Source organism: Miniopterus natalensis, chromosome 5 (genome assembly GCF_054644295.1).
Source record: "Miniopterus natalensis isolate mMinNat1 chromosome 5, mMinNat1.hap1, whole genome shotgun sequence".
Taxonomy (NCBI): Eukaryota; Metazoa; Chordata; class Mammalia; order Chiroptera; family Miniopteridae; genus Miniopterus; species Miniopterus natalensis.
In genome coordinates, this window is record NC_142085.1 from 33511931 (window position 1) to 33536888 (window position 24958).

Consider the following 24958-nt stretch of genomic DNA (forward strand, 5'->3'; position numbering starts at 1 on the left):
CGACAAGTTTTAATATACACACCACACACATGCTTGTGCTCACACACAAAGACACACACACACTATACACTACAACATTTGGTGTGTTTGAGGAAATTAACTTTGATCGGAGCATTAACTGTGATCGGAGCAACACAGTTCAGGTTTCTATGAATAAATACCTAAGGGAAGATGGAATCTATTACAAAAGCAAACAGAACAATATTTTTAAAAATGTTAAAAATTAAAGCTGTTCTTGTTCCCTCACAGAACCTACATTCTAAAAAACGTTTAATGTAATCTTTCTTTCATTTGTGCCATGGACACAAAGTTGTGACCACTGTGGCTTGGCACTGGAGCAGGCAGAAATGAAAAAAGGTGGAGGGAACACTGTTGACCTATGATTCCTTTACATGAGATGACTGTGTATTTACATTTCTTGTACATTATTAATAGAACATATAAATGAAATTTCTGGTAATTGTAAAGTGATTTAATGTATCAATTCGAGTTCACCTTGATGCTTTAGTAATGGCCAGGTTTCTGAAGTTGGGTAGGTGTTAGGTGGGTACTTCATCCATGATGCCAACAGAGCATGAGATGCATTTGGGCATTTTTAACTATGAGATAAAACATCATTGTACCTCTGCATCTCCTTCTGATTATGTGGTAGTTCCTTCAGAGGCAATTTTCTTTGGGGCCACTCAGCCTGAGAAAGCTGAATACCCATTTGGTGTGATTCGGCAATAATCGCCTTTGATGGTGAGAAAATATATACAGCATGATATAGAAAATGTAACCTGAAAATTTGTTTAAAAAAAAATAAAAACTATGCTGTGGTCATGAAAATAAAAATATGTCTACCTGCACAAGTTCTGGGAAGGGTTAAAGCAAGATAAAAGGAGGACGCATCTGAACGTCTCACCACCTCTGCCCTCTGAGGCTCTGGTACAGATGTCCATCGTCTCTAACTTGGATTTTTGCAAGGCCTTCTGACTGGTGTGCCTGCTTCCATCCCTGCCATCTCCTATTACAAACATGAGAGCCACTGAGATCTTGTGTAAATATCAGTGCAGTCATCTGATCCCTCCATTCAGACTTTTCTAGTGGCTTTCCATTCACCCAGAGTAAAAGCAGGACACTCACCCTGGCCTATGAGACTTACATAACCTGCCCCCATCCGCCTGCTGCCTTGCTCAGTCCTCTCCGGCCACACCAGCTGACTGGCTTTTCCTTAGACTCACTAGACAGGCTCCAACCTCAGGCCTTCACCCTTGCTGTTCCCTCTTTCAAATCTGCTTTTTCATGAATTGCTCACCTCCTTCAGGCCTTTAGTCAAATTTCACCACCACAGGCAGGCCTTCCCTGTCTTCCCCATCTGTACTTGAAAAAGCAGGACATCAGTAGTAACGATCACCTTACTTAGCATTCAGAATCCTCAGATGGTGGTAAAATATGAATAGCACTCTGCACAGCTACAATAATTTCAATTATGTCATTAGGTTTGACCCTAAAAAGAGAAAAGGGCAATAAAACTTAAAGAGAAAGGGGAGGAGTAGATTCCTCTTTAGGACTGACAGTGTCTTTCCTGAGCTATCCATTGAATAGCTGCCAGTTCAGCTGAACTCTGACTATTTACTGATTGGCTGTTCTATGGGGCTTGCTGCAGGGGTTACTGAGTTGGGTAAGAGAGGATGGGACACAGGTTTTAAGGTTAAGATGATCTATCAGAGGAGATTAATCAAATATTCAAGAGGAATACCCCCTAAAACAGAGTATAAAATAGTGTGTTCGTCATAAGAGAAGTATAGTTAAGTATTCTCTTTTTGACTGATTGGCACAAAATTGGTCAGATTGTTGAGCTACAATTAGATCATTCTTAATTTGATCATTATAGTGACAAAAATTGCTAGATTTTCTGCCTAGGGTTCTGGTATGTTCTACTGAATTAAATGCAGTTAAAATATTGAGTGTCTTGATATTGTTCAAAGTTATTCATAGATAATGCAACATTATGAAATGTAAAATGGACTATTTCTAGCTTTGTGTGCACTGTGATTAATGAAAGTTGATTATGACACAGTTTTATATCTGAATATAACATAAGATGTTAAGTTTTAAAAATAGATTTGATTGTTTCTAGGCAGTGGCTGGTGGAGATAGAAGAAGTTGTGTGGAGCTGATTAAATAGCGGTAGAGGTTCTGGGTCACACGGGAGAGAGAGAGTACACATACATTTGTATAAATTAAAAATTCTTCTGATATCCTCTGGAATTTTAGCTTCTGCATTTACAAAGCCATTTGAATTATCTGCTTTATGATCTCCCTTTCACGGGTATAAAAGAACTTAAGTTATTTACGACACCTGTTATATTATTTAGATGATAGTGAGGTCTTAAATGCATATTAACGATGTATTTTAATTAAAGGATGGAAACAGATGTCACCATTAGCAAATATAATGGGAAGGAAATTATATCTTGTCACTTGTCTTGAAATGCACTTCAGAATGGCTTAGGAAATACTGTACCTAATGATGGCTGACTAATTCAGTGCACCGTGCAAGGCAAATCCAGGAAGCTTGTATTTTCCTGCTTTTTTAAAAATGAAAATGTGGAAGCCTTTATGGAATAAATTTATTCTTTCTCAGATATTTAATTTAGGCTTTAAAAGTAGACTATTTGCTGGTGCTGCTTTTAAAAATCTATACTCAACCTAGACACTGTTTCATAGTTCTAGGTCCTACTTACTTATTGTAACCTATTGCATAATGTTAGATATCACAGAACAAAAACAGATGCTTTGTCTCATTCTGTTCAGAGTTTTCTCTGTGCATTATAAAAATAGCTAATATTTTATGGAGTACTTACTAATTGTCCAACACTTCGCTGAGTGCTTTATATATATCAACTATTTTAATCCTCAGAACCACCACCCTGTAAGTGGGCAGGCATTAACATCTCCATTTTACAGATGAAGAATTGGGGTCTTAGAGTGTTTAAATAACTTGCCAGGACACAAAGTTAGTAAGAGGAAGAGCCCAGGAAACATTTGAACCCAGGAAATTTGGCCTCAGAACCCCTGAACTCTGCTGTTGTCTCAAGTATTGGTACACATGTGTATTAAATCCCAAACCAAAGAAATACGGTGCACTCTCTTCCTGGGGACAAGAAGCGGGTACTATATTACCCTTTTATACCCAGTGTAGGGTTTACATATTTTCTTTACCCCTCTCTAGAGGTAAGTAGGTGATACAGAACCTCTGTCCAAGTAAGTCAGAAATCTTACAGGTGGTGTAACTGGAATGGGTAAGCACTAACCTTGGCCAACAGGAGAATTTGCCCATGGAGACAGAGTATTAGATGTCTGGAAGTTAGGGGACATTGCATATGTCCTTTACTCCCTGTGGCTCTGATTTCTGGGAAACAAAGAAGTTCACAGAATGCATGTGATCATTGAGATTCTAAGTGAATTGTTCTGACCAAATATTACCAATGTAAGGTAATGCTTCTTTGTCCAGGTTACATCAAAAGCCACCTTAGCCACCACATCCCAGATAATATTTTATTACTCAAAAGAATGAGCAGTAAAATGTAGTTAATTCACTAATAAGGATACATTCAGTGTGCATAAATTCATCAGACATTAAAAGTGAAGGGGAAAACAACTTTTTTACATGTTAGAAGTCTTCTATATATGGTTCATTCATCCACTATTTCAGAGCATAGGGAATAATTGTGACTTGGGCAATTAAATTCCTCTATTTAAAATAACCTAATGAGCCCTGGCTGGTTTAGCTCAGTGGTTAGAGCGTTGGCCTGCAGGCTGAATGGTCCTGGTTTGATTCCTTGTCAAGGGCACATTTCAGGTTCGCTTGAGACCTCCCTCCCTCCCTCCCTCCCTCCCTCCCAAAAGCAATGGAAAACATATCCTCAGGTGAAAATTAAACTAACAAAAGATAATGATAATCTTTCTTAAAATTCTGATTTTAGGACCTGCTTTATTTTTTTTTCTGATTGTGTGAATTAATAATGACCATAAAAAAAATGCTAAAATTTTTTCAGACAACACTATGTGTGTTCCCTTTCAGTGGCTGTATCTTGGACTTTCCACAAAACAAACTATACTAGTGGGCTCACCTTTCCCTCTGACTTTCATCTTATAAGATGACCTTTTTTGCCCCTTATTAGCAGTGTATTGATAGATGATCTAAGTCACTCGTATGATACCTTTATGCCAGGAAATCCTGCCATTTGTAGCTCCATCCTAAAGTTATCAGCTAAGTGTACTCAGAAACTTAAAAGCAAAGTACTTTCTTCCCTCATGTATTATCTATGCCTATGTTTAATAATAATAGCTCTCATTTATTGAGCTCTTACCATGTGCTGGACACTGTGCTAAGCACTTTACATTGATTATCTCAATTAACCCTCCCAACAATCCTATGATGCTGCTATTATCACCAGTTCGTAAATGAGGAAACTGAGGAATAGAGAGTTTAAGTAATTTCTTTATGGTTACGAAGCTAAGAAATACAACCAGATTTGATTCGACAGGCCAGCCTAAGACTTATGCCTAAGCTGTTACACTGAATCCCTTCCAAAAAGCATCCAGTGTTAGGGTAAGTTGGTTTATTTTTTTCTCTCCTTATAGTAATTAACCATACCAAGTCTGGTGAAAATAGTCAAAAGTACAGCCAAGACAAGATTTAGAGTGTGTTGGGAGCTCCAGACGACGCCGGCATCAACTCATTACTGAACACTGCCTTGTCGTATGCGTGGACAACGCCTTCTTTGAAATTGCCAGCTCGTGAAGTTCGCCCTTTATCTGTTAGGCAGATTAGCATGACCAAATGACACATTTTGGAAAAGTTCGCATGGAACCTGATTAGATCTATTTAATATTAATGAATTACATATTTATCATATGGATGACAGGCACCGACATTACCTGTTAGGTTATTTTCTTAAACGTTGACTTGACTCCTTTCTAAAATGTAATTCCTAGTTAATATGCTACTTGTGGTGTCTCTTCCTTTCACTTGATTTTCTTTTCTTGCACTGTGCTGAAAATGAGATAACCTGTTTGTCAGAGCATTAGAATGGCTCCCTCTCCTGTCGGATTTTCAGTGTTAGACCTCCGGTCTGTCTCAGATATTAGAAAGCGGTGATACTGTTCCATCACTTAGAAACAATATTTCTAGGCCCTACCGCACAAAGCTTGGGAGATGAAGTGAAGCGAAATTTTAAATGTGTGCCAGTGGGCCTCCCTGCCCTGAGATGTCTTCATTTAATGCTTACTCAGGAGTGGCCTCCTATGGTAAACTGAAGATGGAATTAAAAATAAATGTCTGACTGAAGTAACAGGCTATAAAACACTAATAGCTAATCACCAGTTCGGCGCTTAGTTTTCCTAAGTGTCGTCTCTCAGTGCTTTCAGAACACTGTGGGATGTTGATTGGATGAACTACATTTTTAACAGTGCTCAGTGGAGTACAAAAAAAGGAAAGAAAAATATACAACAAAACCCCTAACATATCATTTTTTACAGGGCAGTTAGAATGAGGGTCCTCCAGAAAAAGAGCAGAAATTGCAGCACGTTATAATTTTCTCTTTTGTTCTTTTTCAGCCACCTCTGAAAACACATTTTTTCCCTAATAAATCACACTCCCTGCTGATTGTACTAATTTTCTTTAACACATTGAAGAAAAATAGTTTAAATAACTCTGAAGGAATTAAGTGTAAAATTAAAAATCTTTAGTGCCATCTGCTGGAAATTTGCAGTAAGTAAAAAGTATACTCCTTTTAAACTAAAGTCTAAATATGGTTTTAGACACAAACTGAAAAATAATTTTTTTAACTGTAGTGATTTTTAAAAATTACTCAATAATATCTGTGGTAATGTCTGTATTACTGAAATGTTTAGAATATGTATATATTCTATATATAATATATATTAAAACCTTCTGGAGGTTGAACTTTTTAATAGACTTTATTTTTTAGAGAATTTTTTGGCTCACAGCAAAATTGTGAGGAAGATACAGTGATTTCTTATATATTCCCTGTTCCCACAATGCATAGCCTTCTCCATATCAACATCCGCTAAGAGTGGTACATTTGTTATAATTAATTAACAGACATGGACACATCATTATCACTCAAGGTCCATAGTTTATTTTAGGGTTCAGTCGTGGTGTTGCGCATTCTATGGATTTGGACAAATGTGTAATGACATGTATCCACCATTCTAGTATCATACAGGGTAGCTTAAGCATCCTAAAACTCCTCTGTGTTCCATCTATTTAGCCCTCCCTCCCTATGATTATTTTTAGAACCTAAAAGTACTAATTTGAATGTAGCTGTGATTCATAAAATTTTGTTTTAAACAATGATGGATATCAGGTTAAAATATATAACATTAAATATTTTTTAAGCATATTTCCATACAGGCAGTGCCCAAGTTTTGTCATTTATGTTTAAAATTTAGTTATGTGATGAAGATTATTTTTTCAAGGGACATAAAAGATGTATAAAAAAAAAATGCCTGCGTTTTCAAATTTAATCTTGCTATAGGGATCTCTCCCCAGACATAGGGAATATGTGAATGGGAAATCCTAGATTTAGATATCACTCACCTTGGGTGCAGTGGAATTAAGAAATTATGGATAAATCAGAGGACTGTAGCTACAGTGGAAAACAGTGCCTCACAATGTCTGTTCCAGATCCTTCTAAGGAATATTATTAAGACACCAGAAATCTGAAGTCTATATTTGATAGACTCTCTTGCAGCTAGAATCCCTGGTGTGATTTAGGTTCCAACAGTCACGTGTAATTTTATGAGGTGACTTGAAGCTGAGTTAAGCAGAGGGCCACGGCAAGATACTGGGCACTTACCTTGCTGGTCTCTCTTGCAGGCTCAGTGTGGCTCTGGTTGTGGCTTCTAGATGAGGGCACCTCAGCTGAGGTTGTGGGATTCTAGCAGCAGACATTTGGAGAGGGGCTTTCTGATTCTGCAGCTTCCTTATTGAGGTACTTTGAGTAGCTGGTTTTGTGCTTTTGTTTGTATGTTATTCCTAGAGACCGAGCCAAGACTCTGTTCTTATCCTCTTTCCAACAATTCTGTAGCACCAGATTCCATTACCTAATATTTTTGCTTAAATGACTGTGATGTTTATTATTTTCAACTCATCTCTGATACAAGGGCCTGTTATTTCCAATTATCATTAAAAGAAATTAGTCATCACTGAAATGTAGTGCAATTCACTGCTCCTCTCTGTTACAGAGTAGAATTTAAGAGACAGTTTCATTAAACAGGGGACAGTTGTGTTTTGGGCCCAAGAAACTATTTTTTAAGTGCATGTCTTCACAGTCATTTATGTGTGATTACTGAGCTGTCATTCAGTACGACATATAAACTAGATGCTTATTTGCTGATATTCACAGACTTTAATAGGTAATTTAATTTCATCTACATTTCTGAGACGTTTGGGACCATTCACAATTACTTTATTATCTTAGCATGCTTTCTTACTCTTTTGCTTTAGTTTTTCTGTTAACAATAATATGTGCCATATTTTTATTATTTCAGGGAGTGATCCAAATTCCAAGTTATCTAGGAAGATGATTTTGACCAACGAAATGAAAGAAATCTGCCTGATCATTTAACCCAGAGTTATTACTCTTTGCTGACTGATGTACTCCCATTCTTTGTCACTCGGTACACATTGCCATAAATGACCAACTTACGTTTACATATAACTTACTTCCTAAGTAGACTGTACATTCCTTGGAGTTAAGAATAATGCCTTAGGGTGAGGATAGTGTGGATGTTTTGACAATAGAGTATGAGACGAGAATTTTTAAAAGTAAGCCTCCCATCTGTTAGGCTAGGGCTCTCTCCTGGACATCCTCTTGGTCTTTTGGAGACTCTTACCCAATATTCTCTAAAGAACTCACCTGCCTTTAATCTCCATGTCACTAACTTCATGGGCCCTTGCTGGTGCCCTGTTCTGTGTGTCTGTGCCAAGGCTGGGAAGAGACACACAGGCCATGCATATTGTTTTCGGTACCCATGCCTTCCCACCATTGTATGCATATCCCAAAGCAGTTCTCCATTTTAGGGTGTTCTGTGCAAACTACTCTGATCTTTGCCCCTCTCTTCATTTTGGGGAAAGCTCTCACTTTCCCTCAGGATCTGCCGCTTAAACTTTTGAAACTTCAAAGTACTAGCTCCCATTCCTTCCTCCTCCCAGAAAATCTAGCCTAGATTTCGCAAAGGAAAGCCGGGAAGAGAGGTGGAATTCTCTTCTTCTTGCTTCTGGTCACTTTGGGAACAGAGAAAGGAAAAAAACAAAATAGAAATAAGTGAGGGGCTCTGCCAATTACAAAGATTTCTCTGCATTCCACTATCACCAGTCCCTTAGCATCGTTCTGAGTGCCTTATTTATAGTAAGTGATCGACAAGTACCTATTAATTAGTAAGAATGTCATTAATAATTTCCTGCTTGAATTATTTATCTGGCATTATAGGATGATATTTAGGTTTTTAGTCATTTGAAGAATGATATGTAACTTCTTAGGTGTTCATCTTTATTTTCTTCAAATATATGCCATTAATTACCCAACTTGTTTACATTTGGAACCTTAGAGTTTCTTGAATTGAGTGCACAGATATTAAAATAAGGCAATGATTATTACATAGTAAAACAAGGGAAAACACCCAGGGAGAAAAACCAAGGTTTTATATCAATGATTTTCTTTTGAAAGCATTGCATATTTTGTAACACTCTGCATTTTCTATGTAGGTGATTTAAATCTGGGACTTGTGATCATATATTTTGTCCACCTAGCTAATCAATAATAATATATTGTAATTCTAAAATTGAAATGTACAAATAAATTTCACAAAAAGATTTTACGTTTGCAGTCCTGCATTTACTGTAATAGCATATAATAAAATATGAATTTCCATTTATTATTCATAACAGAACACTGTCACATATTTGATATGGATTAAAGCATTAAAAAATCAGATACAAAAAATAAATATGCTGTCTATGGTTTCACTACCAGTATCCTGATTCGAAAGGCATATTTTATTGTGAGGACAGCAGCTTGACAGTGTGAGATATCAGAGTAATGTAAGGGGAATACAAATTGAAAAAAGGGTATTAAGGTTGGATTTTAAGAGAGAGTTCAGTACAGCGTTGTAGAAGGCTGCAGAGCAAGTAGATTTTCAGGAAGTGGGAGTAATGAAAGCAGCTCCTCCCTCCCCTTCTGCCCCCCCTCCCTGCCTTTCTCCCTTTCTTCTTTCCTTTAATAATATCTCCTGCTAAAGAAAACAGGAGCACACTGGGAAATGAGTTCAACAGGTTGGCAGGGACTTGGCTTGGACTTCTTCTTTCAGTGCCGAGGAAGGGAGTCCTATCTGTAGGTGGAGGAAGAAGCCCATGAAGAAGATTTGAAGATGTGAGAGTTCTGGGTGGAGAAACAGCAGAGTCTCTTTTCTCTCATTTTACTCCAAATCCGTAGCATAAACATGGCCTGTTGCCAAAACAAGGGAGGAATTTTGACTGCATGTAAGAGGAGGGTACAAACTTGCAGGCCACCATGGGCTAGTGTCGGGTGGATGTGGGTCTGGTAGAGTTTGGAGTGACAGCTGTGTGAGTGAATGGCCTTGTGAATTGTGGGGTGAAGCCCTTTCATCCCTCTGGGAGGAGAGCACTGTCCCTGGTGCCTGTCATACGCAGGAACTGCTCTGTGGGCTGGGCTGGGTTTTTCTCCCACTTTTATAAGACTGGAAGAGAACTCCCCTCTAAGATGTTGGTTCCATGGAGAAAGTGAGAATCTAGAGACCTCACCCCCATAACTCAAATCTGGACGCCTCATCTTGCACACTGTCCTGCTGTGGCCTAATGGAGAAGGAACGGGAGACCCCATAGTCTGAGCTGCACCCACACTCAGGAACCAACACGGGGTTCACAAATCATCAAAATAGTATTTGCGTCTTTCAGGAGGACATAGTAGCTTGACGTCAATTTGACAAAAGAGAGTTTGGGAGTAAATACTATTTAGGAGTTGAAAATTAATGGAAGTTATTTCAGGCATACCTCAGATATATTGTGGGTTTGGTTTCAGACCCCCCAATAAAGCGAATATTGTGATGAGTCACACAAACTTTTTGGTTTCCCAGTGCATATAAAAGTTATGTTTACACTATACTGTAGTCTATTAAGTTTGTCATAGCATTATTTCTAAAAAACAATGTACATGCCTTAATTTTAAAATAATCTATTGCTAAGAAATGCTAACAATCATCTGAGCCTCCAGCAAGTCCGTCTTTTTGCTGGTGGAGCGTCTTCCCTCAGTGGTTGCTGATGATTAAGGTGGTGGTTGCTGAAGCCTGGGGGTGGCTGTACCAATTTCTTGAAATAAGACAACAATGAAGTTTGCCACATTAACTCTTCCTTTCCCCAATGATTTCTATGTCGCATGTGATGCTTTTTCATAACATTTTACCCACCGCAGAACTTCTTTCAAAATTGGAGCCAACCCTCTCAAACCCTGCCACTGCTCTATCTGCTAAGTTTGTGTCATATTCTAAGTCCTTGGTTGTCATTTCAGCACTCGTCCCATCATCTTCACCAGGAGTAGATTCCATCTCAACTAACCACTTCCTCTGCTCATGCATAAGCAGCAGCTCTTCCAGAATGAATGAAGTGTAGCCGCCTTCATTAATTATCCTAGCTGGATAACTCGCTGCAGCTTCTCCATCAGCCCTTGCTGCCTCACCTTGCACTTCTGTTACGGAGATGGCTTCTTTCCTTAAACCTCACGAACCATCCTCTGTTGGCTTAAGTGTTTCTTCCGCAGCTTCCTCACCTCTCTCAGCCTTCATAGAATTAAAGAGTTAAGGCCTTGCTCTGGATTAGGCTTTGGTGTAAGGGAGTATTGTGGCTGGTTCGATTTTCTGTCCAGACCACTAGAACTTTCTCCATATCAGCAGTAAGGCTGGTTTGCTTTCTTATCATTTATATGTTCAGTGGAGTAGCACTTTTAATTTCCTTCAAGAACTTTTCCTTTGCATTCACAACTTGGCTAACTGGCACAACAGGCCTAGCTTTCAGCCTCTTTTGGCTTTCAGCATGCCTTCCTTACTAAGCTTATTACTTTCTAGCTTTTGATTTAAAGAGAGATGTGTGACTCTTCCTTTATTTGAACACTTAAAGGCCAATGTAAGCTTATTAATTGGCCGAATTTCAATATTGTTGTGTTTTAGCGAATAGGGAGGCCTGAGGAGAGAGAGATGGGGGAATGGCCAGTAGGTGGAGCAGTCAGAACACAGAAACATTTAACAATTAAGTTCACTGTCTGATGTGGGTGTGGTTTGTGGCACCCCAAAGTAATTACAACAGTAGCATCAAAGATCACTGATCACAGATCACCATACAAATACAAAAGGGATGAAAAAGTTTGAAATATTGCAAAAGTTAGCAAAACGTGGCACAGAGTGAGCAAACGACACTGTTGGAAAAAATGGCCCCAATAGACTTGCGTGATGCAAGATTGTCATAAATCAATTTGTGAAAAATGCAAAATCTTCGAAGCACAATAAAATGAGGTAAACCTCTGTTGTGCAGGAGGGAGGCTCTGCTCTAGAGAAGTTTCATGGCATGAGTTCACCATGGTCAGCTTTTGTTCATTAGCCATGATCAAAAATTGACATCATCTGGTAGATAACACTTTCCTGAGTACAGAAAATACTTTTATTTTCAAGTTAAGTCCACTTTTATTGTCATACATTATGTGGACTCAATGTAAGAGGTGAAGAATGTGAATTTAAAATGATATATTCAGATAGAAAATAAAAGCAAGGCCCAAGACAAAAAGTAGTTTCCTCATCAATAAAATGGAAATAATATTATCTACTTCATACAGTTATTATTTGTTTAAATATATGCAGATCTTCTTAAAATTAATTAGATGGCTCAGTGGTCAATTCTATTGTATATATTAATGCTGTCACATACGTTCATTTTTTTTTCAATTCTAACGCTGATTTGTTATTCAATGATATTTGATGAGATAGAAATGATTTTCTTTTTCATATGAAATTTTTATACGTACAAAGAGTATTATCTATCATATATGTAAAGTATAAAGAAAAGAATAAAACATACATCATGCATCCACCACTCAGCTGAAGAAAACATTTCCAGTCCTTTGAGGGCTAGACTTGGAAAAAGTTCATATCAGCCTGAAGAAAAATATGTATTCTCTCATTGTGAGTACAATAAATATTGTACTTACCAAGTTTAACAATTTAGTCCCCTGGGCAGGTAGATATATACATATATGAATTTGTTGATTGCGTTGTTCAGATCTCCTCTATCATTTTTGATATGTTTGGTCTGTCAGTTACAGAGGGATAGGTAAGTAAAATATCTTACAATGAAGGTGGATTTCTCTGTCCTAGTAATTTTATCAATTTTTTGACTTAATATATGCACTCAAGTTTAGAATTGTCATGTACAACTTGAAGTGAAACCCTTTTTAATAGTAGGCTGTCTTCTTTAGCTCTGGTGAAGCTTTTACCTTAAATAGTATACCAGTTTGTTATTGGTATTGTTAATCTTTTCCTGGGATATTTTTTCAACCGTTTATTTCAAACATTCTGCGCCTGTGTAGTTTGGTTATAACTCCTGAACCTCTCTTAACTGAATTTTAAAAATCTCACCTGATGATCTCTGTCTCTCAATGACTCTAACTGTCCATTCTGCTCGCTGTGACTCCTGACGCGCGGGGTTGCTTCTGCCATCGCAGACCATAGCCTCTACCTCTAATTGTCCTGCTTCGTATGTGTCTGTCTGTTTCAATTTTTGTCTTCTTCAGATTGATTTTTTTTTTTTCTCATTCCATGTTTTTCCCCTCTACCGGTTTGGCTATTATATGCTCTATTTCAGTTACTTTTGGTGGCTACTTATTTAAAATTTTATTTTCAGTCACATACACAAAAGTTAAAACAGAGCCTCAGCACATGTCGTTAGGGCAGCTGTTGGCTTCAGAGCTGTTACCTCCCTGAATCACTTCCCTGTGTCATTTTTCCCCTTTGAGGATTTCCATACTTTTTCCCAACTCAAACATGAATTAAAAGTTATTCTTTTAAATATTTTTTCCAATATGTGTGGCAGTAGAATTTTTCAGGATATTTAGTCCTCAGTATGGACTTGTTTGTAAATCTATTTGTTTATTTATTTATTCAAATGGACATATGTATTGGTTACTGTTAAGGAGATATATGTCTTCACTCTCTTGCTAAACTGTGCTTTCTAGTTCAATTTACTGTGTGGTAGGAGAGAGGCTTCATTTACAGAAATAGTAATAATATATGGTAAACAAAAACAAAAGCGAAGTAGCCTATGAAGAACCAAATAAAATGCTGTGAGATGGCAATACAGTCAGATTTCATTTCAGTGGTCAGTGTCCTGCACGCATGTATTGTATCAGCGTTTCCTGAAATAGATGGCCTTTTGATTGGGCCCTATAGGGTGGATAAATGTCTTATATTTGAATTTAACAAAGCAAAGATACTTTGAATTTCAAACCAATGTATCTTAATATAAAGCATATACTTTCAGGAGTTGTCAAACTGTTCCACTAGCCTACCATCTGTTTTGGTAATAAAGTTTTATTGTAATATAGTCACATTTATTATTATGCATATTTCTATGCTACAATAGTGGAGTTGAGAAATTGCAAGAGAGATTATGTGGTCTGCAAATTCTAAAATATTTACAATCTGGCCTCTTACCATAAAGTTTGTCAACACCCATACTAAATCATGTTCTATATTTCAAAATAAGTTTATAGGGAAACTTTTTCTTTAGCCTATCTTTCTCCTCATTTATACTTACTTAAGTCTGATTTGGTGGTTCTCACAATAAATACTAATTCATGGACACCCCATATGCTTAGAGTTTATTTCTGTTTCTTTGATTTGAGATATTTCCTTACTCCCACTCCTTAATAATTATTTTCTTTAATAGAAGCTTTAAGATTTTCAGTGCTATTTTGTGTGCTTACTTTTTATATAATAGATAACCACAGCTCTTTTTTACCAACTTGATCCTAGATTAATGGTGTTCAAACTATAAAAATGTAATGTGTCCAGTACGTCAATAAATTGATCAAATATTCTTGTATTTATTAAAAACATATCACTATACCTTTCTACGAACTGAAATTAGCTAGTCTTTAAATTGGGAAGGTTTCAGGTTCTAAACTACTTTATGTGCTAATGCAAGTATATTTGCTTTAATTATGGGAATTAAATAGGAAAAAGGTATCGATGGGCAAAGCAGGAAAGGGATTTTAGAATTTTAAAGGTGATCAGTAAACTTCTTAAAAGCTATCAATGTTAAAAAGGAAATATAATTAAATCTCTGCACTTCAACTGCAGTACTTAAACTTAACTTACTTGGTTCTGTTTCCAGGGAGTACCAGTTGCCCCCAGTTACGTTAGATGTGGTGCATCGAGCTAAGTGCCTGAATTTAACAATAGCATGTGTGTACTGTGTCTAAGGAAATACTCACATCCAGCCAACGAGCTCAGACACACAGACACCTTTGATTAGCCACTTCCCAGGAGCTTCTTTTTCAGTTAATAGCCAATGACTGGCGGCTAGGCCCAGGACGACTCTCAGTTCTCATTTCTAAAACTAAGGCATCCTTTCACTGGGGAGTCACCAGATGTCCTAATGTTCTATAGGGAACAGCTAATGGTTTCTACTTGTAGCACTTGAAGATTGAAGGATTTGGACTGATGGGAAGGGGAGAAGACTTCAATCATATAAAATGTAAATATTCTTATGGGAAATCATTTGCCTCAATGACTTTGGTTGACTTACCACCAGTAATTAAACAAAGAGTAGTAGTAATCCTCATACATATAACCTGAAAGATATCCAAGTAAAAGTGGGGTATGTAAAAATCTGAATATTGACAAGGTGTGGTTTAGAACCTTTAATGTGCCTTGGAAGAACTAACAAGCACAAATATAATGTATAAGCTATCATTCTGTATATTATATCAACTACTTGAGGCAAAATAAATGGTCTCTAGAAATGGGGGTGAAGGAAGATATTTCGTGGAACACAGCTTGCCTAGCAATGTGATTTAAAACAGTGTGTGTGTTTTTCCCAAGTATGGATCATGCATAAAAATAGGGGGCCATGGAATCAATGTACTGTGACAGACTTTTAAAAACTAGTAATCAGTATTAAACTTAGAGTAAGGTAGAAAATATCAGAGCACATCATATATAGTTAGGCCAAGTATTTTGTGTAACTTTTGCTTCAGTTGTATGCACACAGGAGTAGAAAGCGTTGAGACCTGGTTGAAATATTTGGAAAGCAGCCTGTCTAAAAGGGGCAGAGGCGGGGAAGGGTGGGTGAATGCCACCCTTGGGAACCAGCAGTGACAGAGAGTCTCCTTACATGCGTGTGGCTGGGCGCTAGGAAGCAAAGCCAGCACCCAGAGAGTAGGTGCTCACTTACCTTTGTAGGTAAGATGAGTGGGGGAAGCTGCTCTGTATGTTTTGCTTTAGTTCAAATAGCGAGGCTTCTGGTCTGTTAGGAAACAAATGCCCTTTGTCTCCCGTCACTCGCTCACCGGGCTGCCGCCCTCTCTCCCTCTCGCAGGCGGCTGCATCAGCAATTCGAAAGCTACAAGGAACAAGTGAGGAAAATCGGGGAAGAAGCGCGGCGCTACCAGGGCGAGCACAAGGACGATGCTCCCACCTGCGGCATCTGCCGGAAAACGAAGTTCGCGGACGGGTGCGGCCACCTCTGCTCCTACTGCCGCACCAAGTTCTGCGCCCGCTGCGGAGGCCGCGTGTCGCTGCGATCCAACAACGTGAGTACCGCGGGGCGGAGGGAAGCCGGGGCGTGGGCCCCGCGCCGCGCGTGGGCGGCCCGCAGGCTGGGCGCGTGCGCGGGACACCGGGCGCCTTCGCGGCCCTGCACTTTGCGCCCCCCCCCCCCCCCAACTTTGTTCTTTTGTTTTTTCGGAACTTCACAGTAGTGGAGTCGTGATGAAGAGAATCCCTAAAAAGAGTTTCTATATGTGTGTGCCTGAAGCGGTTCCCATTCAAAACCAGCCGATTTATCTGTAGCAGTTAATTTTCTGAAGAATGTAGTAGATGTAGGATCATGAGTTGTAAAATTTTTGATAGTTGTTACGCCCGGTTCTTGTAAAAAAACACAAAAGGAAACAAAACCCTCCTTTAGTTTCTGCAACATTTGCTTCAGATTGAATGAAGGTAAAATGCAAACTAAACTATGTGGCATTAAATTCAACCCAAGATAATTATCTATATATAATCTATGAGAAGCCTCTAGGAGAGTAATTTCATATCATGTTAAAGAAATACAGTGCTAAGTTTATCGCATGGAAATTATTCAGATTTTTAGAGAGTATATGAAGACTTTTTTTAATGTGGGTTTTTTTTACTTTTTCTCTATGAGGCTCACTTGATGTAGTTTCCTTAAATAACAGCTACAGTTTCATTATGCCAGTGCTTTCGATATATTCAAATTTTTGAGGCACTAAGGTGTTAATATAAAGGACTCAATATAATAATTTGTGAAATACTAAATTAATTCTAATAAGTGTTTAGTTTAGAACACATTTTAATGTTGTTCTTTATTATATTACCAATATTAGCACAGTGGATTATAGGGGTGTGTGTGTGTGAGTTTCTTTGATATAGGTCTGCAATGTAATGTAGAAGTTAAGGTATCATATTCCTAAATAATACTCATTGTATGTTTAAATAATTTTGCATATTATCTAATCATGTATAGACTTTAACTTAATACAAAGTTATATTTAAAAATAACAAGAATACTCTAAGCACTCTCAATATGTTCCTAATTTGCAAAATCACAGTTAAAATTAAAATGAACGTCCCAGTCAACATTGTACTCTTTGGTAGTGTATTTGAGTTATAAGTTAGGTATTCTAAAATATTTTTCAGTGGAATTAAGACATTCAGTAAAATAGAAATTGTACTTTAAGGTGAGCCTGCTGTTATCTTTGTGGCCTTGGGAAGATAATCATATTTTCCAAACAATAACTCCTTTACCTATGGAACTGGATAGTACTAATTACCCTCTGTGTTATGAGAATTCAACTAAAAAAGTTTAAATTTGGTCTTTATGAAATGCATAGCTTTTTAGGTTTTATTCTTATGGCCACATAATTCTCTTTGTACTTCTAAAAGTTATTCGTTTTAATTAATCTTCATATGCCACCTTAAAGCCTTTCTAGAGCAACCTTGGGTTAAAATAGTGTCTGGCACCTAAAAAGTGCACAAGACCTATTTGTTAATTTTCCCTTTTTTAGTATTCTTAAGCATACTGTTTTAGAATGAATTCTCACTAACGAGACCTGGGAATGATATTCTGGGGTGCAAATCGGCTGAGTGTTAACGCTGTCTGAGTGCCCGTAGCAGCTGAATGTGTTTAACTTCCTATTATAAGTTTGAGGCAAACTAATAGAAATATAGTTAATCATTGATATATTAAAATTACTAGGGTTAAACTCATGTTTAAAAAAGAGTGGTGTTCAAAAACATTGAGCCAGCAGGTAATGCTTTGGAGCAGACACTCTGTCCTAATGTAATTCATCTATCTCTACTAAACCGAATCTAATTTTGGAAAAAATATTCAAAAGAACAAAATAAAAGAAAACACAACTTAAAATACTTAATCTTGAACATAAGACAAAACAACGTAAAGAGTCATTTTTTTGTATGACAGTTAAATGTTGAAATATATATTACCAATAAATATTGCTTGTGGAATAATTTATGGTTAAAATAGTTAAAGTATTTTCTTCACTTTTACTTATTACAAAAATTTCCCATTCTTAGATTTTTTTCAATTTATAACTATAAATATTTTAGCAGTAATTTGATAAACTTTGTACAAACTGTATGCATCTTAATATATCTTTTAATAATAGGTAGGCTAAATATGGTAGCAAATTAAGCTTTCTTTCTGAAGAATTGTTTAAATGTATATGTAATAATCCAAATTCTAAAACTTTTAGATTTTATAGCACCCAACTTTTGTATCTTACCTATAGTAGCGTCCGTTTACGTGCATTTCCAATGAAAGATTGAACAATGATTATTTGTAAGGAAGAGTAAACATTTAGCCTTCGATATACCTGTGTTTAAACACTTTAGAGTGACATATGATTGTCTTTCTTAAAAGCGCACATATTAATATATGCCTTATTTTTGTTTCTCTCTTCCTCTCTCTTCCCTCTCTGCTCTGCTTCCTTGGATGCTTCCCCAAAGGAGGAGAAAGTGGTTAGAACCCATGACTTCTTTCCTATCGCCTGTCATATAATGTCGTGAGCTTGTTAAGTGCATGCCTCCCCTAGTCTTGTTAATCCCTGGATTGCACAAAGCAATTATACGCCAGGAAGAGCTCATTTCCAGTTCTCTTGGGGAAAATGACAAAATGCACATCTAGACACAGTACAGAGTTTATATTAATGGGTAAAGCCTGGGCAGTTTCACCCCATGGGACTGGTGATGTTTAATAGAATTTAAATAATTATGAACTTAAACGTCCCCTAAGCTCTCTGAGTTTTGGCGATGATTCCATACGCTGTCAGGAGCAATCAAGCCTAAGGGACTCTACCTTTACTCAGCACTCAGTAGACGCAGAGGCAGAGAATTTGAAACTTTATTGCAGAAGCAATGGAATGAGCTGATTTAGTGAAGAGAATGAATATAATTAAAATCAAGAGCTCAAAAACATGAATTTTCTATAGAACACGAGTAGCAGAGTTGTCATGTTAAACCATATCATCCTCTTTTCTTCTCCCTGGTGCATAGGAATCATACCCTAGGGGAGTGAAAGATCACTTTTAACACTATCAGCTATAAAAACCAGAGAGGCTGTGCTCAGGAAGATAGGATCCAAGCGGAACCTTCAGTCAGCCTGTCTTTTCTGTGCACACTATACACTTTCATTTGGTGTAAATTACAATTTCTCCATAGCTCATTGGTTACCCAGTATGAGACTGAGACAGTGAGTGTTTTGGGTTCAATATATCAACTCAGCTGCTTTTATTCAACTGTTTTCAAGTTTAAATGATGTACTGCAGTACATAAGTAGCAAGCATGACGTTAAATTGAGCATTAAGTGTGTTTTTAAACTTGATGCTAGTACATGTTCATCAGTTGTTTTCTGTGAAAAAGAAATCAGGTTGAAAATTATATAGGGTAGTTTGTTTACTAAATGTGTTTGTCTTTACCATTAGTGGTAACATGAGGTCATTTGGGGGGCTATTTTTTAATGTAAAATATATTGTGTTAGAAGAAATACAACTAGAATGTCACACCTTTGGTTTCATGAATATTATTAATTTGGATGAGTCTACTTTAAAAGCAATAATTTTTAATTCCTTTAAAGAGTAAAAGTTTAGGTAAATAATAATGCTGGCATTATGTACACTTGGTGTTAAGACTTCAGCTACTCATGCAGGGCTGGCCAGACTCATTGTCCCCTTGACAACACTTCCCGTAATGGTAGGTTATTTGTGCTTATTATGATTACTGACATTGTAATAAGAATTCAGGTGGACTTTGTGGTTCTCAGAAAAAAATAGGGTGGAAAGACCTGTAAAATACATTCACTTTTAATTATTTTCTTCTCTTGATTAGAATGCATATATCAACCATTTATTTTTAGTAGTTTATCATATGTCATAATTTCATTACAAACCTTTTAACCTATTGAGTTCAATGAATTGCCTTTCTCATCCAAGGAAACTGAAGCCAGCTCCTATCTTACTTGTGTTAACTGAGTATTAAACAAATTACTTGATTGCTGGTTCTTTCCCTGTTTCTCTGAGCTCTTTTATTTTTCGTAGGGAAATTATAATTTACAAGTGTGTGTGTGTGTGTGTGTGTGTGTGTATGTGTGTGTGTTGGTATGAGTAGGAAGGGAAGAGAATAAGGGTGAATGACACTTTTCTAAAAGCAATCTCCTTTTTGATCAATATAAAACTACTGAATTCTACTTGGTTTTACATTGGTGAATAAAGGTGACTAAAATACTAGTGTATATGATATGATCTAAGCATAATGAACATATACATATTCCTTTTATTAAGTCCAACAAAAAGTATTATTGCTCACATATTTTTCATCCTGGCAGTATTTTATTTTAAAACCACCTTTAGCCTAAGTAAAACCTGATAATATCTTGGAAGATGGGATTACTTGCTTATAAAGAAAGTGGCTATCATAAAGAATCACTTTGCATTTGACATATGTAATAGCTTATAATAGGAGATTATTTTGTACAAGTGCACACTCTCACAGGTAAAATTATGATCATTTACTTCATTGAAAGTCCTTTCCTCTGCCTAAATTTTTAGGGATACTGCAAAACTCTTCCCAGCCTGTTTAAATTGCCTTTTCCTTTTTTTTACTTATTTGGTGGCAGAGTATTGAATTTAGATAACTCCTTTGATAACATTAACACTTTGCTGTTAGTAAACCAACTGAATTGGATCCTCCAAATTCAATCCCTTACTGATTATCATCAGTATTTTTGGAAGGAGGTAGGTTGATTGATTTGTGATTACAGCAACTTAAAATGAACTTGCTGCATTTCTAGTTAATCTTTATTTTTATAAAAAAAGTGTCAGTTTTTTATTACAATTTTGTAATAAATGTCAGTGACACTCTGAAAAATAAAAACTTACCTAATTTTCTTATTCCTTCAAAATGTGAAAGATGTACATACCTACCTTTTATATATGTGTAAAAGATACATTTTTAATATCAAGATAGTAACTAATGAGTCATGATTTTTTTTAAACTGGTTCCTCATGGCTTTTAATTGCTGTTTGTTTTTAGAAATCATGCTAACTGATATGTTGATGAAGCAAATGCAGTTTTATGCAAAAAGCTCATAAAAGATAAGGGTCGAGTGAGATGGAACAGTGCTGAGTTTGTAACTGGCAATCTTATAAGGTGTTATCTATGGGATGATTGGGTTTTTTTTTAATATATCTTTATTGATTTCAGAGAGATGAAGGGAAAGGGAAGGAGAGAGAGAGAGAAGCATCATGATGAGAGGGTCATTGATCAGCTGCCTCCTGCACGCCCCCGACTAGGGATCGAGCCCGCAGCTGAAGCAGGCGCCCTGACCGGGAATCGAACCTCAGTCTCCGGGATCATAGGTCAATGCTCAATCGCTGAGCCATGCCAGCTGGGCCGGTGATTGATTCTTAACAGCATAAAGTTTTTTCACCCTTCCAGACTTTGCTCTTAAATACCAAAATTATGATATTTTTTCTCTCTTGTGAGGGTTAGATAAAGACAAGAAAGTCAGTAGAATCATAACCATTTTTAAATGATTTGCATGATTGCATTAAATTTTTATTCTTATTATGAAAAATCTTCTCAGCTGTTACCCATGTTTAGTCCACAGCATGATGAAGAATGTCATCATAATTTTCCACCTTCATTCTTTTGAGAAAAGCAGCTCTAAGAGTTTGTCAGACCCATTTTCATGGTTCTCTTTTTATTTTTCTAGATGTTATGACAATGAATTTCTCTGCAAAAATACTCAAAGGGTCTTCACAGAAATACAATATAGGCCTAAGTAGGAAAGTTTATAAATATAGATAAAAATGTCAATATGGAAATGCTAAGGTGGATCAAGGGGAGACCTTTCTCTAAGCGATTTACTGGTTTAGCTTTCTCAAGGTGTCTCTTCTCATTTTGTTGTGCTTGTCCTGGAGGGGAGTAAAACATCAAATTGTAAAAACTTTATGTTAGGTAATTCAGAAAGTTGTAAATTTTTATTCAAAATCTGTTTTAGGAATTTGCTACACTGTTTTTCAAGGACATGGAATTTTAATCTCTTGCATTTAGCATTACTATTCTGGAAATGTTTGCTAATATTCAGTAATCACTAGGAAGTTTATAGTCCTGGTTTTGCCCCCACCCCCAAATCATTGTTTAATACACTTTAAAAATTTTGTTTCTGGAATTATCATTTCACAAACCAATGTTAAGTATGAATGCATAGTAGCACTAAGGGAGCTGAGGCAGGTAAGGAAGTTTTCACAAAGCGACAAATGTAACCATGGTAAAACTCTGGGTTTTTTTGTGTGTGAACGTCTCTTTATATGCAAGAAGTGGGATTGCAGGGTCATATAATAGCTCTATGGTTAACATTTTGAGGACCTGACAAAGTGTTTTCCCAATCAGCTGAATAGTGATGTTTGAGGGTTTCTGTTTCTCCACATTCTTGTCAACATTTGTCTGCCTTTTTCCCCCCATAGCCATCAATGTTTCATGTGACATAAAATGGTACCTCGTTTTGCTTTTTATAAAGCTAATTTTAAGCCAAAGTTTGATATTTCCAAGGAATCTCTGTGATTGTGTGGATTTAGGTTCTTGTATAAAAATGCTTCTAAGTCAGCAATATCTTGAGAATAGATTGTTCTTAAAAGGCAAGCGTATTCAAAGTATTAGAAGTTCAGTTTCTTTCTTCTCTGGGGATTCTTTATTTTCCTTATGTTAGAATTATGTAAGTACTTATTAATCTATACAAATCAATCAGAACAGGAGCTCTGTTAAATTTAAGATAAGCTGGACTCTAATATCTGTCTGTCTAGACTAGCTATCCCTAGGGTGCACACAAAGTATTGTCAATTGAAAAGACTGTTTTTTACACATGCAGAGAGAACTTGCAGCTTCAGTTTTCCATTCAGCCTTAGGACCAAAGTTAACACAGAAACTGTAGCCCAGTCTTTAAAGGGATGTTCTTTTAGTGTGCACGGGACATTTTCTTGAGGGATGTGAACTTTTGGTAGTGTGCAAACAAATAGACATATGTAAAGACTATCAGATTTTCTGTCTTCTGCTGCCCAATTTTCAATATATCCTTTACGTCTGCCGTCCAACAGATTTCATTAGTACATAGATTCCCTATTATTTCTGCCACTAGTGAGGAATATATTTGTCATGAGCAAAGCCTATTTTCTCTGAGAGTAGTGTAGCCACTCCAGCTCTCTTGTGGTTGCTGTTTGCCAGATATATCTTTTTCCATTCTCTTAATTTCATCCTATTTTTATCTTTGAATCTAAAGTGAGTCTCATATAGACAGTACATACTTAGATCTTTTTAAAAAACTCTAGCTTGACAATCTTAAACAAGAAAAGAAATAAGAGTAAGTGTATATTTATAAGGTCTGTTATATTAATGTTCTTATTTACAGTTTTTGGTTTTCCTCATTTCTACTTGTGGATTCAAATTACCCTCTGGTGCCATTTCCTTCCTCCAATATAAACTGCTTCCATCCACCACCTTTATCCCATTATTTTATCAAATATATTTGATTTCTGTGTGTTACAAGATTAACAGTACTATTACATTAATTGTTTTTAAATTATTAAGATAATAAAGGAGAAGAAATATGAAATTATATGAAATTACCTGTATAATTATCTTTATCAAAGTTCTTTGTTTTTTCATCTGAATTCATACTAATATCTAGTGTCACTTGCAGCCTTAAGAACTTCATTTGGTATTTCTTTTTTTCTTTTATCTTATCAGGTGCACAATTCACAACACATCATTCATCTATAAACTGTATTATGTGTTCATCACCCCACGTCCTTTGGTATTTCTTTAAGATGAGTCTTCTAGCAATGAATTCTGTCAGCTTTTGCTTATCTGGGAATGTCATTATTGCACCTTCATTTTTGGTAGATAGTTTTGCTGGATATAAGATTCTTATTTGATAGTTTTTCCCCCTTCATTTAGCCCTTTGAATATATTATCCCATAGCCTCTGACATCCATTGGTCCATTGTTTTTCTGTAAGTCAGCTATTAACCTTATTGAGATTCTCTTATACATGATGAGTTTATTCTCTCTGGCTACTTTTAAGAATTTCTCTTTGCCTGTGGCTTTCAACATTTACTATGATGTGTATGTGCCTGAGTATAGATCTCAATGTATTCCTGTTAGGTTCTTTGAGTTCCTTGGATATGTAATGTTTTCCATCAAATTTGGAAAGTTTTCAGCCCCTACTGCTTAAAACGTTTTTTGTGTCTGTTTCTCTCTCTCCTCATGGCAACTCCTATTACATATATGCTAGTGGCCTACATTTCTCTTAGGCTCTGCTTATTTTCTTTATTCTTTATTCTCTTTTAATCAGATTACATAGTCGTATTGATTTATCTTTATATTAAATGATTTTTTTCTTCTTCTGCTAGTTCAAATCTACATTTAAAGCCCTCTAGTGAATTTTTAATTTCGGTTTTTGTACTTTTCAACTCCAGAATCATTTTATTTTTAAAATAATTTATTTCTCTTTATCTTTTTTATTTGATGAGACATTGTTGTCATAAGTTCCTTTATTCTTTGAACATAGTAATTTCAAATTAGTGGTTAGTGCCATATAAATAAATGCTTTATGCCAGACACTTGTTGATCTTTTTACACTGCACTATAAGATACATAAACACAAAATAATGTAATATGTAGTATGTTTTTAAATGGGGATATTTAATGAAATGTTACCATATCAAACATCAAATGAACAATTGAAGTAATTGTTTTCTAATTCATCTTGAAATTATTTTGAAAACAAAAGCATTTGGATATGTGAACTCATTGTTGAACTGCATCTTTCACATTGGTGAAGTAAGGCATTATGATAGAGAAAATGAGGGCAATAGAATTTGACTTGGAACAATTTAGTAAGTACAGATAGATCAAAAATGTACTTTTATAATTCACTTTAAATTAATCTAGCACTTTTAAAATTTTTTGCAAAGTAGTTTCCAGCTTGTATTATTTCATGGAATTGTATCCATACTGAAAGTTAGGTTACTTAATGCAGGCAAAATTCTTTTTTTGGTAGAGATTAAAAG

General features: G+C 36.3%; 1 protein-coding gene across 2 annotated transcripts in view; it reads left to right on the plus strand.

The window, feature by feature from the left end:
* LOC107531619 (regulating synaptic membrane exocytosis protein 1-like) overlaps positions 1–24958 on the plus strand; it is a 197725-nt gene that overhangs the window by 151373 nt on the left and 21394 nt on the right. Inside the window, exons 3-4 of one of the 2 annotated variants that reach the window (XM_087817474.1) lie at positions 15677–15890; positions 18343–18952. In XM_087817474.1, coding sequence (XP_087673600.1) covers positions 15677–15890; positions 18343–18402 — 274 coding nt within the window. In that variant the 3' untranslated portion in view covers positions 18403–18952. Of the gene's footprint in view, positions 1–15676; positions 15891–18342; positions 18953–24958 lie in introns of those variants that run through there. The other variant, XR_015714567.1, reaches the window with a different exon arrangement.